Source organism: Carassius auratus, unplaced genomic scaffold (assembly GCF_003368295.1).
Source record: "Carassius auratus strain Wakin unplaced genomic scaffold, ASM336829v1 scaf_tig00215941, whole genome shotgun sequence".
Taxonomy (NCBI): domain Eukaryota; kingdom Metazoa; phylum Chordata; class Actinopteri; order Cypriniformes; family Cyprinidae; genus Carassius; species Carassius auratus.
In genome coordinates this window covers 183,821-199,807 of record NW_020528321.1, presented here as the reverse complement: position 1 = coordinate 199,807, position 15,987 = coordinate 183,821, and the positions used below count along the sequence as shown (strand labels likewise).

The window sequence follows — 15,987 nt, the reverse complement described above, 5'->3', positions numbered from 1 at the left end:
TTTTTCAACTTAAACAGTTTAAGGCAATCAGTTTCCTCAAATGATTTGAGTTAACATAACTTGTCAGGTTTTTAAGGATATCTGTTTACTCAAATGGTTTGAATTAAGTTTACTTGTTGGGTTTTACAGTCAAGGCAATCGGTTTACTCAAATGGTTTGTGTAAGTTAACTTGTCGGGCTTTACAGTGAACCTGGAGCTGAACATGCTCAAAAATGTGGGGGTGATAGTGGGCTGCAGGAGAAACCCCACTGCATCCCTCAACTCACCACCACGAATAGCACTGTGGCTGCAGTAGAGTCATTTAGGTTCCTGGGCAAGACCATATCTCAGGACTTGAAGTGGGACACTCACATTGACTCCATTGTAAAAAGGCCCAGCAGAGGTTGTACTGCCTTCACCAACTGAAAAAGTTGAATCTTCCACAAGCCAAAATGATACAGATTTACTCATTTGTTATTGAGTCGATTCTGTGCTCTTCTATAAGTCTCTGGTTTGGGTCAGCCAGCAAATCAGAGATAAGAAGACTGAGACAGACTGTCAGGGAGAGCTGAAGGGATAATTGGTGTGTACCTCAGGATTTGTACAACTCCAGAGTGAAGAAACAGGCAGGTAATATCACAGACCCTTCTCTCCCCAGCCAGAAGCTCTTTGCACTTCTGCCCTCAGGCAGATGCTTTAGATATCTGTCCACAAGAACATCTAGGCATAAAAACAGTTTCATAGTTTTATTGTGTGACCTGCAAATGATGTCATGACCCCTCAATTTCGATCACTACCAGTCAAAATCGTTTTGTTTTGTAGAAAACATGGAAAAACCAAAGGCACTTTAATATGTAATGCACTTTATTAGAGAGGTGACAACTGTACATGGTTGCATTGCAACAGAACTTTCAAATGTATCTAGTATGATCAAACAAAGTTTTTCTCACATACGCATGACTGGAAGGAGCAGAAGCAGTCGACTGTGGCATAGTAAAAAGTCTGCTGCTTTCAAACCATGTGTCGCAATCGTTCAGCGGCCTCATTTCGCTTTGGCAGCTTTCAGCCTCACCCTGCTTCATTCTACAATGTCAATAAATCATTAGCTCATACATGAACATGATTTCTGCATTAGTCCTTTCGGATTGCGTCGGCTGTGGGGATAAAAACAACAGCTCCCATGATTCCACACTAGACACATGGTGTCATCTAACTAAGCTTTTGTTTTGAATACGCGCCCTCTTGTGGTGAAAACATACATATTGTGCCTTTAAACTTAAACTTTAAAACAAACAAAAAAACATATATTTTTGACTTATTTCCTTTTTGACACATCACACTCAATTTTCAAATCAATGGAGATCTGAGATTAACATTTGATTTTAATGTTTTATGTAATCTATTTATAGCTGACTGGTGTAATTTAAAGTCAACATGAACTCAGACTTGGGTATATTTATTCAGTGTCTTAATTCTGGGTTATCTGGCCTCATACTGATGTAATACCCACTTTTCCCTAATATTTTTCCTGATTATCAATTTTATCATGGATATTATGGAAGTATAATGGGTTCAGTGTTATTTTATACTGACCTGAAGATTCTCTCCTCCCTAATCAGTGAATATGCCATGTTTTTTTTGTTTTTTCTTTTTAGATCAAAATCCTGATACAGAAATACATTTCCAAAAGTGAAACCATCATTTTAGTTGTGGTGCCCTGCAATGTTGACATAGCAACAACAGAAGCACTAAGAATGGCACAACATGCAGACCCTGAGGGATACAGAACACTTGGTTTGATAACCTATTGTATTTCTATAACATTTTTTCTCACTTTATCTTTATGAATCTCACTATTCTAACCAATTATTATTATTTTTATTATTTTCTTTATGTGTGGGTTAGCAATTCTCACGAAACCAGATCTCATTGACAAAGGAGCTGAGATTGATGTTTTGAACATTGTCCAGGGCAGAGTTGTTCCTCTCAGTAAGGGTTACATTATTGTGCGATGTCGTGGTCAGAGTGACATCAATAACAAAATTCCTCTTGATGAAGCCATAGACATAGAAATGGAATTCTTTAGAAACCACCGATATTTCAGGTAAACAATTATTGACTTAAATTACTTTTCATATTGATGAATGGTTTGTTTCAAATAAGTAAAAAAAATATATTTTTAGAGTTTTTCTTTCTTGACAGTTCTCTACTGGATGATAATAAAGCATCTACTCTGTGCTTGACAAATAAATTGACCAAAGAACTGGTTGATCATATCAAGGCAAGCCCTAAATTATGACTAGAAATGAGATGCAGCCTCGATCTGACGCAAGGCATTCTTTTAAACCTTATGTAGATTTTTTTTAAGTAAATTAACAAAGTTATAAATACTACAAAAAATAATATAGATATAGATATATAATATGGTGCAATTAGACAGCTGATTTAGCCAAATATATTTTCTTATTGACACAGAAATCACTACCACACTTAACTGAGCAGATAAATACTAGAATACTTGGTGTGCGAGAAGAGCTTAAAAAGTATGATCAGGGTCCACCTCCGGAAGAAGAAAAGATGGGACCTTTTTTCAGTGAGGTAAGAGCCCTAAGAATAAAGCAAATTACAACTATCTATCCTTACTGTTATGGCATTTTATTTATAATTTTTTATTTATTGGTTAATTGGTTGACTGATTCATTGAGATTGTTTTCTTATATAGATAATAATAAAGTTCAACGATCAAATCGATGAACTGAGTAGAACAGGACATTTAAAAGACAGAAATATTTATGCACTTCTACATCCTGTGTTCAAGAAATGGGACATCCACTTGAGAGAAACTGAAAAATTATGTAAGTCAAGATATGTTAAAATGTTTCAGGTTAGGAATGTAACCATGGTTCCCTGAGTGGGGAACGAGACTCTGCGTTCTCTAGGGTGCGCTATGGGGAACACCTTGTCTGAAGCATACCTTGAAAAAACAGCAACTTGTTGGGCGGCATTGTCATCACGGACAAAGAAGTGAATAACGTGATCTCCCTGTGCCTGTTTATAGTCGTGCTGGTAATGATGTCAGAGGCTGTAGCCAGCCAACAATTTGGTATTTTTTCAATGTATGCTTCAGACACGGGTCATGACGAGGTTTCCCCCATAGCGCCCCCTAGAGGACGCAGTTCGAAGTTCCCTTGAAAGGGAACCACAGGTTACTTTTTAGGACTGGACCCAAATCCCTAAACCTGATTTTCTGTTATCTTTATCACAAATTTAGTCAATGCAAAAATTACAGAAATTATAGAAAAGTATAATGAGATGCATCGTGGGAGAGAATTGCTTACATTTAGTGAGTACATAAACTTTGAACATGTCATCAAAGACCATGTGGCAGCCCTTCAAAAGCCAGCTATGGAAACACTGAAAGATGTACGAGGTAAAGTCTGTATTTTTCTTAATGTACAATTAAACTTTTTTGGCGATAAAGATTTTTATCAGAGTATTTTTCAGAGTAACTCAAAAGTACTCTAGGCCCACTCTTTTGTATGGTGCATATTGTTTTACATTTCAAAACAATCTACAGCCCACATAAAACAGACATTTTTTACCTAATTCTAAAAACAACCATTTGTCATCTTCTAAGTGTAAATGATCAGATAAATATATCTTGTCCTTTTTCTCTCTTCCCATTTTCAGAGATTGTTAAAAATAAATTCAGGGAAGTATGCAATTTATGTTTTGTTCAGTACCCGTTACTGCAGCACAATGTCTTTGTAAGTAAAACTTTTACATTATTATTATTATTGTTCTTATTATTATTATTATCTTTGATGTATTATGTTGTACTCCTCAGAAAAAGATTGATGAGATTCAGTTAAAACAAGAGGCTAAAGTCGAGAAAAGAATCGAGGAGTTTATTGCTATGGAGCATCTGGTTTTCACCCAGGACAAGGTATTGCAAAAGAAACTTGATGAATCTGAGATCCATCAGAAGACTGGGCTAGAACGTTATGAGAACCTCCATGAAGAAGAAATGGTTTTAAATTCCAAAGGCTGTGGGTTGTTGGATACGAGGAATCTAGTACCAGAAAAACTGGCTCTTTATTATGAGGTGGGTGACAGCTCATGCTATGAAATTTATTAATTTGTTGACAATGACAGTCATAATCATTAACTTACATACCATAAAAATTTAAATGTGCATAAAATATATTAATCTTACAACAATGTTATGTATACACTGTAACACCAAGTCAAACTCTCTAACCACTAGGCCACAACTTTATATAATTCAAATAGGCTAAATAAATAAAAGACCATAACACTGTCAAATAACTTTTTTTATTATTGAAAGTTTTTTGTCCAAAGCACAAGGACATACCAAGTCTTGTATATCAACTTCTTTAATCAATGGATTTTAGACTGAACTCAACACATGGTACACAATGCATGTTAAATAAATCCAGTGTTAATTATACCTTAATATGTTAGCAGTCTGGTGGCATGAGGTCACATGTATTTTACATTTTTGTTTGTTTTTAAAGGAACTATTAAGTGAAAATTACTATATTGCATGTTTTACAATCAACCTAATCCACTGGGCAAAGTTACGTCCACTTTGCAGACGTTGAAAAGACGTCCACTGAGGAGATGAACACTGCTCTGGATGTGGGTGTGTGTGCGTGCACTTTGGATGGGTTAAATGTAGAGCATGAATTCTGAGTATGGGTCACCATACTTGGCTGAATGTCACATCACTTTTCACTTGAAAATTGTGTATGCTTATAGATAATAGGCTTTGTGTTCAGTAAACAAAAAATATTTTGATCTGATATTGTTTAGGTTAACATGACTATTTATGTTGTGCCAACTTGTGATATTAAGTTATTATTTTAAATTGGGTGGACTTTAGTCCCCGTTTGTTAAGTTTACTCAAAAAAAAATAAGGCAACTTATTGCAAGTGCTTTTTTAAGTTGACACAACTTTTTTTGTGTTATGCTATTTTGTGTTATGCTATTTTATTTATTTAGATGACTTGAATAGTGTAAAGTCGTGGCCTAGTAGTTAGAGAGTTTGACTCCTAATCCTAGGGTTGTGGATTCGAAACTCGGGCTGGCAATACCATGTCTGAGGTGCCCTTGAGCAAGGCACTGAACCCCCCAACTGCTCCCTGGGCACCGCAGCATAAATGATGAACACTGCTCTGGGTGTGTGTTTGTGGTGTGTGTGCACTTTGTATGGGCTAAATGTAGAGCATGAATTCTGAATATAAATTACCATACTTGCTGAATGTCAAGTTACTTTTTTTCACTTTAAAATTGTGTATGCTTATAAATATTAGGCCTTTAGTTCAGAGACTATTTATGTTGTTACACCTTGTGATATTAAGTTATTAAAGTTATATAAGTTGGGTGGACTTTAGTCTTGTTTGTTAAGTTTACTCAAAAAAAGTGCTTCCAATAAGTTGCCTTATTTTTTTTTAAGTTTCCACAACTTTTTTTTTACAGTGAATATAAATTGCATTTCTTTTTTCTTCTGAGAAATATATTTTCAATCTCAGTATGAACAACAAACACAAACTATGCAGCATTTAGTAAAAAGGATTGCACAAATTGTATTCAACAATACAGTGCAAAAACAGTGCAAATGATTCACAAACTAAATACAAAATGAGTGAGAAATATTCAGAGTGCAACCGAAAAAAAATAGTGCAACTATCTTTATGAACTGTATAATTATAGAATCATTTACATAGTATACATAATATAAATGATCGATCCGTTGGCTGTAATCTGTCGGAATCTATTTTACCGGGACATCGACCCAAGACATAAATTCCAGTGCTTTGTCGAGTGTTTTTTGTGCTTTTTCTGAGAGTTTTCCCATCCAAATGTGTTATTGTGTGTTTGTACTCATGCACTCACGACAGACTTTACTTTCACTTTGTTTTCGTTAATTTTCCAAAGCAGTAGGCTATGTTAAGTAGTAGTTCAAAGACTTACTTATTGGTTTAATATGGGAGAGTTTGAACCAATGTGGGCACGGGGGTGGGACTAAGCGTCACAAATCAGTTTGGCTCAGAGGAATGAAAGCATTGGTTTCTTCTGACGAATCAATGTTGTCAATACGCGATGACGTAATCACGTCACTGTAAAACCCGACAAGTATACTTAACTCAAACTATCTGAGTAAACAGATTGCCTTGATTTAAACCATGTAAGTTTTAAAACTTTGCAATTAAGTAATTACAACAAACATTTCAAAACATGTGGTTATAAAAGCCAGAGTAAACACAATGACTGAAGTCAAGGGTCAAGAGCCCAAATAAAGCAAACACTGTTCTCTAACATGACTTCAAATGAAACAATAAATCAACATCTAAACCTAAGTTTGTTCTCAATAAGATCTTCTGTAGATGTCTGACAGAAATAAAGTAAGTCTGGTTATTCATAAGTGGAGCTGGTGATGCTGTTTGTGGGGTTGTTTAATCAGATCTTGAGAGATTTCATGTATTTTATTTTAGTTGATTTCATCTAAGGCTGTGTCTGAAGTCAGTTGTAGTTCTTGTGTTTCTCTTTTCTTCTGTGATTCTGTTTGTTAACAGCATCTGTTCATCATTAATTCACAATAATCACTCAATTAATCACTTAATTACTTAATTGCAATGTATACCTTTTTTTTCTTAACTCAACTGAATTAAGTTCAGAGTACTCATAACTGTTAGTTTTAAAACTTAAATGGTTTAAGGCAATCAGTTTCCTCAAATGGTTTGAGTTAACATAACTTGTCAGGTTTTAGTGAGGCTGTGTCTGAAGTCAGTTGTAGTTCCTTTCTCTCTTTTCTTCATTAATTCTGTTTTGTTAACAACAGGTGTTCATCACTAATGCTCAATTATCACTCAATTAATCACTTCATTATTTAATTGCAATGTAAATCTTCTTTCAGTGAACTCAACTGAATTAAGTTCGAAGTACTTAAATGGTTTAAGGCAATCAGTTTTCTCAAACGGTTTGAGTAAACCTAATTTGTAAGGTTTTCTAAGGATATCTGTTTACTCAAACAGTTTGAGTTAAGTTACTTGACGGGTTTTACAGTGACAGCAAAATCCCCAGTGTTAATTTAACACTCTGAGTGTGGACACATATAAACACTAGTGATGTGTAGTTTGTGAACGAATCGTTCTTTTTGAACGGATCTTTTAGGTGAACGAATCATTCTCGTTCAAGCAATCCACTGACTCATATTTCTCGTTCACTGAAGTTCCTCCCTCCATAGCAGCGCAGCGCTATTAGCAGCGCATGCGCAGCTCGGTGAACCGGGTAGTAGTGGTGGCCGATACCGATACCAATACGATACTTTTTCCTTAAAAGGGGGGTGAAATGCTCGTTTTCACTCAATATCCTGTTAATCTTGAGTACCTATAGAGTAGTACTGCATCCTTCATAACTCCAAAAAGTCTTTAGTTTTATTATATTCATAAGAGAAAGATAGTCTGTACCGATTTTTCCCGGAAAAACATGACCGGCTGCAGGCGTGATGTGTGGGCAGAGCTAAAGAATCACGAGCGCCAGTAGGCTTTTGAGTTGAGCGCGTCTGGAAGCTGTGACATTACCGTGAGGACAAAACCAACCAAAACAAACCACGGCTAACAGTCAGATTCAGCGTATATATATGATCCAGAATCAGATCCAGAGGCTGAAATTGAACAAGAGCAGCATCAGCAATCAGTCTCTATGTGGTATGTACTGAAACTGTATATATTTGCGTAGTGGTTTTGGAAAATGACTAAGTTCCACTTTGTCGTCTTTTTTTTTTTTTTAAGCTGTACATGTGGAAAGTGCAGTTTGATGACAACATCGCATGTTGTTTACTTGATGTGCTTACACGGCGATAGCTAAGTTAATACCACAGAGATATTTGAAGCAGTTTTACTCACCGCCTGCGGTTCCAACACACGATCGTGACCCTTTTTCGTTGGGACTGCATTATCCTTAAGAAATATACGATGTGCAAATCCGGCGTCAAACTGGACCTTGTTTGTAAAACAAACATCTTCGAAATGCAGGGGAACAAACACAAACACTTGCACAACTCCGTTGATCCTCTGTAAAAATAAACTCCATCCACTGGTCCCTTAATGCTGTTTCTCTTTTGGTAATCTGTGCAGGGTTGTCTTTCCCTGGCAACCAAAAACACACTCCTTTTGTGACATTTCGCGACACTCTCGCTCTGATCAGTGAAGTCTGTTGTTCTCTCAGTGCTCTGCTATACGGGAGCGTGCGCTCTTCCGGCAGAAGTGCCTTAGGACCCATATAAGGAAATTCCGCTCCATCTAACGTCACACAGAGCCATACTCGAAAAAAAACTTTCCGAAACTTGTGACAAACCGGAAGTAGTATTTTTGGAACAGAAATACTCCTTCAAACATACAATTTAATTTTTTAAACTTTGTCCATGTTTAGCATGGGAATCCAACTCTTTAACAGTGTAAAAAACTCAGTATGAATGAAATAGCATTTCACCCCCCCTTTAAAAAAAAAAACATACAAAAAAACTTTTGTGTAGGGGAGTGCAGTAGGTCTATGTCATTATTTCTGAGGTGGATGAATGATCAATTATTTAGGCAATATTTTTTTATTAATGTATTGAAGTCCACAAAATTATTAGTTATTAGGCACTGTAGAATTAATTCTTTACAGCCTTTAAAAATTAAAAAATAAAGAATAAAACAAATCTCTCCCTTTTTTTCTGGTTTTAAAAGCAAATGATATAAAGTGCACACAATTGTTACTGAAGAACAAACAAAGAACAAATATACCTGTGCAATTACATTCCCTGAGCCCCCCTTCTGAATGTGCTATCAGCTTTGCTCTCACTCTGTTCGCTGCTCCTCAGCGAGTTGTGTCAGTGAGTCACGTGACGACACAACAACGAATCATAGCAGAGCAGCAGGAGGGGGAGGAGTAGCAAAGTGGGCCAGGATGTGAAAGCAGCGTTTGTTCAGGATTGTAGATGTAGAAGACACAGGGAAAGTATAATGAACGTTGATGAGAGATATTTAAATTAAAATATCGATTCAATTACAATTGTATCGATCCGATACCAATACCAGTGTTGGCATCGATACTATCGATATTTATATCGATCCGCCCACCCCTACCGGGTAGCTCTGTGAAGTGTTTCATCCTGTCAAAGAGTTACTCAACCTCGAGCCAATAGCCTTCAAGTATGAGATGTGACAGAGCATGTGATTTGTTGAATGTAGTGAACTAATACACCCTTCACTGAACGAGTTCGAGAGATCTTCTCGTTCGTGAATGAAATGACTGAACTACTTGTACACATGTCGTTCGTGAACGAGATTATCTTGTTTGTGATTTTTTGGTGAACGAACTGAAAATGAACGAATCTCTTGAAAGAATCATAATTACCCGCACTAATAAACACTGAAGCAGAGTTGAAGTTAATGAGATAATTAAGTTATGATTGAACATTATTGAAGACACCTGATGTTAACAAGCAGAATCACCAACCAAGAAAATCACAATTTGTATGTCACCATTATAGTGGTCATTGTTTGCTTTAGTTGGGATCTTGGCTTGTGACTTTTGAATTTTCTAATTAGTGTATCAAGCAAGAGCAAAAATCAGATACAAAAAAAGATCGTTCCCACTCTTTAACTAGTCTAGCGGAATGGAGGAATACGTAACAAAGAAAAGGAAAATCCACATGGAGCCTCTCGTCCCAGTCCCAGCTCTGAAGAACACTGCCAACCACCAAAGGATCCACTATAATTTGATTTATTATACTTCTTTAATACATGCAGGAGTAGCAAGAACAAAGCAAACAGGCTTCAGGAGGGGGCATAGCCAAAATAACAAACAAAACAGCAGCTTACTCCATTTTGAAACTAACTTACCTAGCACAGGGAAAAATAAATAACAAAAAGACAATATACTTCCTTAACTACCTAACTTTTCCAAAAAAAAAAAAAACAGGAGAAAATGAGTTAAAAGAAATGGGCACCCTCCTCCCTACAAGTTATAAAGTAGACAACTTAAATATTGAAGACAGGACTACAGAAGTATTAGCAATATTGAGTGGAGTTCAACAGTCTAGGTGGGAGCAGCAAAGCAACAGTACACAAACTGAAATTCTAGCACAAAATTGGCATTAGGCATCAACTAACAACAGTACCAAAACCACAACAGTAGTCTGGGGCTGCAGAGAGGGTCCATGCAGGGAGAGGGAGATGGCTCAATCTTTATCCTTTCCTCTCTCCTCCAACTGTGCTTTCTCTGTGCTTTTATAGCTGGTTCCTCTCTCTGGAGGAGCCAGTGAATGAGTTTATTGGTCATCACGAGTAGCAGGTGTCAGTAATCAGCTCCTATATCAGCACAGCACAGGAGAGAAAAGATGACTGAGAACAAACAAAAGCTCTTGACTGACCCCAGAACATTACAACCTACGTCACAGGACGTAACAGTTAGATTAAAACGTTAAAAAGACTTAATTTATCATAATTTATTCATGCCGCAATGCATGATGGGAGCCATGGATGAGTTTTTATTAGTGATGGGAAGTTTGATTCTTTTCCACGAACCAGTTCTTTCGGACGGTTCGATTCAATAAACCGGTTGAAAAAAAACGGTTCAGCAGTTCTTTTACGCTTGATGTAATGACGTCATGTCTATCAAACATTCAGAAATATAAAGCCAGTAATCATAAATTTAGTCAGTTAAAAACCTCATAATCATGAAAAGTTTACATTTGAGTTTTGCAACAACACACCCGAATACAGTAACAGCAATAATGTGCATACGAGGATTTAAGTCTTGAAGACATAAAGTAAATAAATTAGGCGTCATCAGCGCAGAAACCATGATCCACTTACTATACATAATCAATTGCGATGTATTTGTTATTAAATTAACTTACGTTTTGCCAGATTGCCCTTTATCCAAACCCTCGGTCTACCCGCGCTCATAACATTAGCACAGAATCAGATCAGAATCAATCACCAAAAGAATCAGTTCGGTTCAGACGTGCTGTGAGTCAGTTGGCTTCACTCTGAAACACACATGCACAGTATCATCAGCTCCTCGGTTTTCAAATCGGACAGTGTCCGAAAGAAACGGTTTTCGAATCAGTGTGCTGATGATCCAAAAACAGATGCAACCGGTTCTTGACTCGAGAACGAGAATCGCTCTAACCGGCACGTGCTGCAGTTCAGTATCATCTGCTGCTCTATTTGTGTTCATGTTCTGTTTACTACAAACTCAATTTGTAAATGTGTCATCATTAACTATAAATATAGTACAGATATTTCATAAATCATCCCTTATTCCTATTAAAAATAAAGTCTTTAGAGTCTTAATTATGGTCCAACTTCCTGTAAAACCCCTTTGGCCTATACATTATCTACAATATACAGATTAGAAACATTAATCTTAAAAAAACAAAACAAAAAAAAATACAAAAGCAAAATAAAATATAGTTATTTTATCACACTTTCCGATGTTTAACTAAATACTTAAAAAATTACACGCATGTGCAGTATCATCAGTTCATCGGTTCTCAAATCGGACGCGTCCGAAAGAAACGGTTTTCAGTTCAGTGTACTGGTGATCCGAAAACCGATGCAACCAGTTCTTGACTCGAGAACGAGAATCAGCTCATCGGTTCTCAAATCGGACATGTCTAACAGAAACGATTCTCGGTTCAGTGTACTGGTGATCCGAAAACCAATGCAACCGGTTCTTGACTCGAGAACGAGAACTGCTCCGGCAGTGGGCATGTTCGTCATCTGGCTCTTCAGTTCGGTCAGTGTACTCTTTGAGTAAATGAATTACTCCGAAATATTGGTTTATTCTGACTCAGAGGGGGTGTCAGTCACGTTAAAAGAGTTAACAGCTTAAGTCATTTGTGGATTAACCCTTAAGGCGCCAGGTTTTTTGGAAAAAATGTTGTATTTTGACATCAAGATTTCAAAAGCTTGTGGCTTGAAAGGGCTTAAAGATAGAGATCTATTGTCAATTAAAAAAAAATGTTTGGCATGATCGAAAGTTTATGTGGGGTGTAAATATACTAATCTAATTTGCATATTATGACGTCACCAGGGGCGGCTATATCGAATTTCATAATATTCAGGAAATATTAGATATTGAATTGATGTTTGAACATATTTGCATGTTTTTGTGTGTGTGTGTTTTATCCTCATTCCAAATTATCAGAAAAGAGGAAGCCAACAATAAAACAGGGGATAGTACTAAATTATTACTATATTAATACACTATATAGTAGCAAAAGTAGTAAAACACTAGTAGTAAAACACATGTAAACAGTAGCCTACTTTTGATCAGTTCAACAGTAATATTGAGGAAATAATAGATATTGAATGGATGTTTGAACTTATTTACAAGGTTTTATTTTGTATTTGATTTGTTGTGCTTTTTTTTTTGTCTTTTTATTCTCATTCCAAATGATCAGAATTTTTTTTAGAACACTAATACATTATTACTATATTACTGTGCCATAGTAAAATACATGTGCCTATTTTTTGATCAGTTGACCAGCTATCTGCCCAATCAGGTACCTATGTGACAGTTCGTAGTTCTTGAGAGTATGATTCCTCTCATTCATTGCATGACACAGCGCAGAGCGCACCTTATCCACGCAGACTGCACCTGTACTGTCTGCCGGCCGCGCATTAGAGCGTGGGCAATCAGCAACAGTTCTCCTATGGAGTGTTCATCTTCGTGAACACTCACCTTACACGGCGGCACCACTGCGCTGCAAAGATGTCCCGCGAGATGCGCGATCATTAGACAGCCGATCGTCATTTCCAAAAGGCAAATATTCCCCTTCGGAGTCAGAATCGGTGAACAACATTTGCAACACATCCTCGCGGTATAACTTTGAATTAGCCATCTGGCAATTTTCTCTCAATAAATCTCACCATTTACACTCATGATATGAAATGAATTGCTTCTGCATCAATGACATGAGAGCTCACTTGCTCTGCTATTTTCTCGAACACTTTGGCGCTTAGAGGTGCTTTTTGGAGACTCCATGACAATTAGTCCAAACCACAATCAATATCATAAGATCGCCTTTGCTGTGGTCTGTCTGTTATAACTCAATTATCACAACCACATGAAATCTGAAGTTAATAATTCAAGGGTCAAGATCCTAACTAAAGCAAACACTGACCACTATGATGGTTACACACAAATTGTGATTTTCTCAGTTGGTGAATATGCTTGTTAACATCAGGTGTCTTAAATAGTGGTCAATCATAACTCAAATAATTTCTTAATTATCTCATTAAATTCAACTCTGCTTCAGTGTTATTTTTAACACCGCTTCAGTGTTTTATGTGTCCACACTCAGAGTATATTAACACTGGGGATTTAGCTGTGTGGCGCCTCTTAGCGCTAAAATCATTTGTTATCAGGAAACCTGGCCCAGAACTTTACACACAGGCAAACACGGAATGTGTAACGCAGGAAAGCGCGTTCCTATAGTCTAGTAAAGTAGTGTAGTTACCAATATTATTAGTGTACTGCGTTACTTTACTTCGTTACCCAAAAATGTTCTATCGCGTTACTGTAATCCGTTACTTTGGAATTGGTTACCCCCAACACTGCCAAAGGGTGTCTCAAATAACTTTATTTTTCAAGTGAATGTTTTTTTTTTTTTAATTAATGTCCTGTCTCCTTATAGATCATCTATCAACGCCTGACAGACTATGTGCCCATGTTGCTAATCCTCTTCATGCTTAAGAATGCAGCTAAGACATTGCAACATCAAATGCTGGAAATGAGGAACAGAGCAGATGTGGCCAAGCTGCTGAAAGAAGACTCAGAGCAAGGGCGCAGGAGAGCTGATCTAAAGAAGCGTCTGGAACGTCTCACGGAAGCTCAAGAACTAATAAACAACAGAAGCTGACATATCTTTCTAAAGTTGTGGATATGCCTAAATTAAGCATGTCCAGTGGACGTCTTTTTTATGTCTTTGCTGACATTGCAAAGATTTAGAGTCATGTTATTTCCATGTAATTTGCAGACACTGCGTTTGTCCTAAAGTCAAGAAGAAAAAAAAATCTTAATAAAATAATGAAATAACTGATGATTGAGCATATGGTAAAATCAACTGCAAATCAAAGACATTAAATCTCTGAAGATCTCAGCTGAGGAGGATCAAAGTGGTTAATGACTATATAAATTGGTCACTGGATATTTATAACGGATCTCAATTTAGAAATTCTATCAATTATTTCATTCACTATAGCAGACAAAGCATAATATAAATAACCATGAAAAGTATGAAATTCTGTCAGTGTTTTTGTTTTTATTTTATTTTTATTTTTTTTCCATTTATTCAATGTATACACATGCTTTGCAGGATTTTTTTTTTTTTTTCCTCTGTAGGCACACCTGTATCCTGTAGATCAAGTAGTAGACCACCCCTGGTTCAATGCTCAGTTATTGCACATGAACTGATAAAATGTACACAATGTAAGTCAAGTCTGCCAAATGCATATGGTAAAAATTTAAATTCATATACATTTTTTACATTTTAAGATAGAAGGTTTGAATGTTGGGAACAGGCAAAACAAGGGGGAAATAACAATAGAAAGATTAACATTACCTTTGTAAATCAATGTTTCATTTACATTAATTGCACTAATAATAATAATAAAAAATCTAACCACCGGGTCTTTATTGCCTACGTGATGTTGTTGTTGCAGCAACTCAGCATAATGCTGGAATACACTACTCAACGTTTGGTCTAATTTAGCCTACAGTCTGTAGCCAGCTACTGTAGTTGCCGTAAGTTAGAGCCAGTCTGCAGATTTAAGTTTACATATTTTACAGAAAAGTGTGCAGTCCACAGATTTTCTTCTATTCAAACTAAGATTGTATCGAAAGCTGAGGATATTAAACAAATTTTATATTTTGGCTGATTTCAGAAAATATTGTTTTCTTTTGTCTCGCATCTACTGGAAACAAGGCATGTGATTTTTTGCATGAGTTTGTTGTGTTTGGAATTACTTGGAAGTGTTTAGTGTGCAATATGCCCCATTTTTTTTTTCTCTATAACTATTTAAAATTCAGCAAGTTTTATGAAATATGATACCTATAGTATTTTAAAATCTGATAAAATAAAGACATGTAATGTTTTCCAGCTTTTATTTGTTGCTGGTGATCTAAAACTAAGTTTACAAGATTATAAGAATAATGTTGCCACTTACTCCCTAAAGTTAATACCCATGTTTGGGAAGATATGCAAAGTGCAAACTAGAAACATTTATATACATATGCATGATGTAACAGAAATGAGTCGAACCAGACAAATTAAAGAGTCTATCAAAGCTGTATGCATTGAAACACGAGAGCCGAATTCCTCAGGAAGTCATAAATCAGTTCTAGTGCCACAAGAACCAAGCAAGATGACCAATCAACTTGTTCACACAACAGCTTTCAACAGGAACACCACTAGAGCAATTATTTACAATTTCAATTCGAAGAAGAGATTGTCAAATTTGTTGTTCATAATCGAAATGCAAAGCTGGAAAACACATGAAAAACCATGAGAGTACTGCACAAGTCCCATTGACCCCCCCCCCCCCCACCTAGCAGAACCAGACTGAAATTCCTAAGGGGGGGAAGGGCTTTAAACCTCTGTCTTCACAGAAAAGTCCTTGGCCAGAGAATGGCAAAGAAACTTCTTTTGTACATATATATGGACCAGAATGAACTCAAAAAGACTTATAAATGAATCATTCCATTGCTTAACTCCATATTCATTTATGTGTAACCCACACATTTGACTATCATGTATAATCACTTATTGTGTATGTCTTTTGATAACTATAGGATACATAGTCATGTCTAGTATTGATATAATCGAATTTTCTTGCATGATATTGTCCTGACAATCATTTATTTGTAAAATATATCATAATCGTGTTATAGGAATCATGTCCAAAATTAGACCCTGCCAGAGC

The 15,987-nt window shown here is 36.4% G+C and overlaps 1 protein-coding gene across 1 annotated transcript in view; it reads left to right on the top strand.

The window, feature by feature from the left end:
- Window positions 1–14,907, top strand: part of LOC113096472 (interferon-induced GTP-binding protein Mx-like) — a 40,819-nt gene extending 25,912 nt beyond the window's left edge. Inside the window, exons 3-11 of the mRNA XM_026261875.1 lie at window positions 1,636–1,774; window positions 1,886–2,084; window positions 2,183–2,261; window positions 2,456–2,578; window positions 2,703–2,835; window positions 3,252–3,410; window positions 3,671–3,747; window positions 3,828–4,085; window positions 13,701–14,907. Of these exons, the coding sequence (XP_026117660.1) occupies window positions 1,636–1,774; window positions 1,886–2,084; window positions 2,183–2,261; window positions 2,456–2,578; window positions 2,703–2,835; window positions 3,252–3,410; window positions 3,671–3,747; window positions 3,828–4,085; window positions 13,701–13,925 (1,392 nt within the window). The 3' untranslated portion in view covers window positions 13,926–14,907. The remainder of the gene's footprint in view (window positions 1–1,635; window positions 1,775–1,885; window positions 2,085–2,182; window positions 2,262–2,455; window positions 2,579–2,702; window positions 2,836–3,251; window positions 3,411–3,670; window positions 3,748–3,827; window positions 4,086–13,700) is intronic.
- The last annotated feature ends 1,080 nt before the right edge of the window (window positions 14,908–15,987 follow it).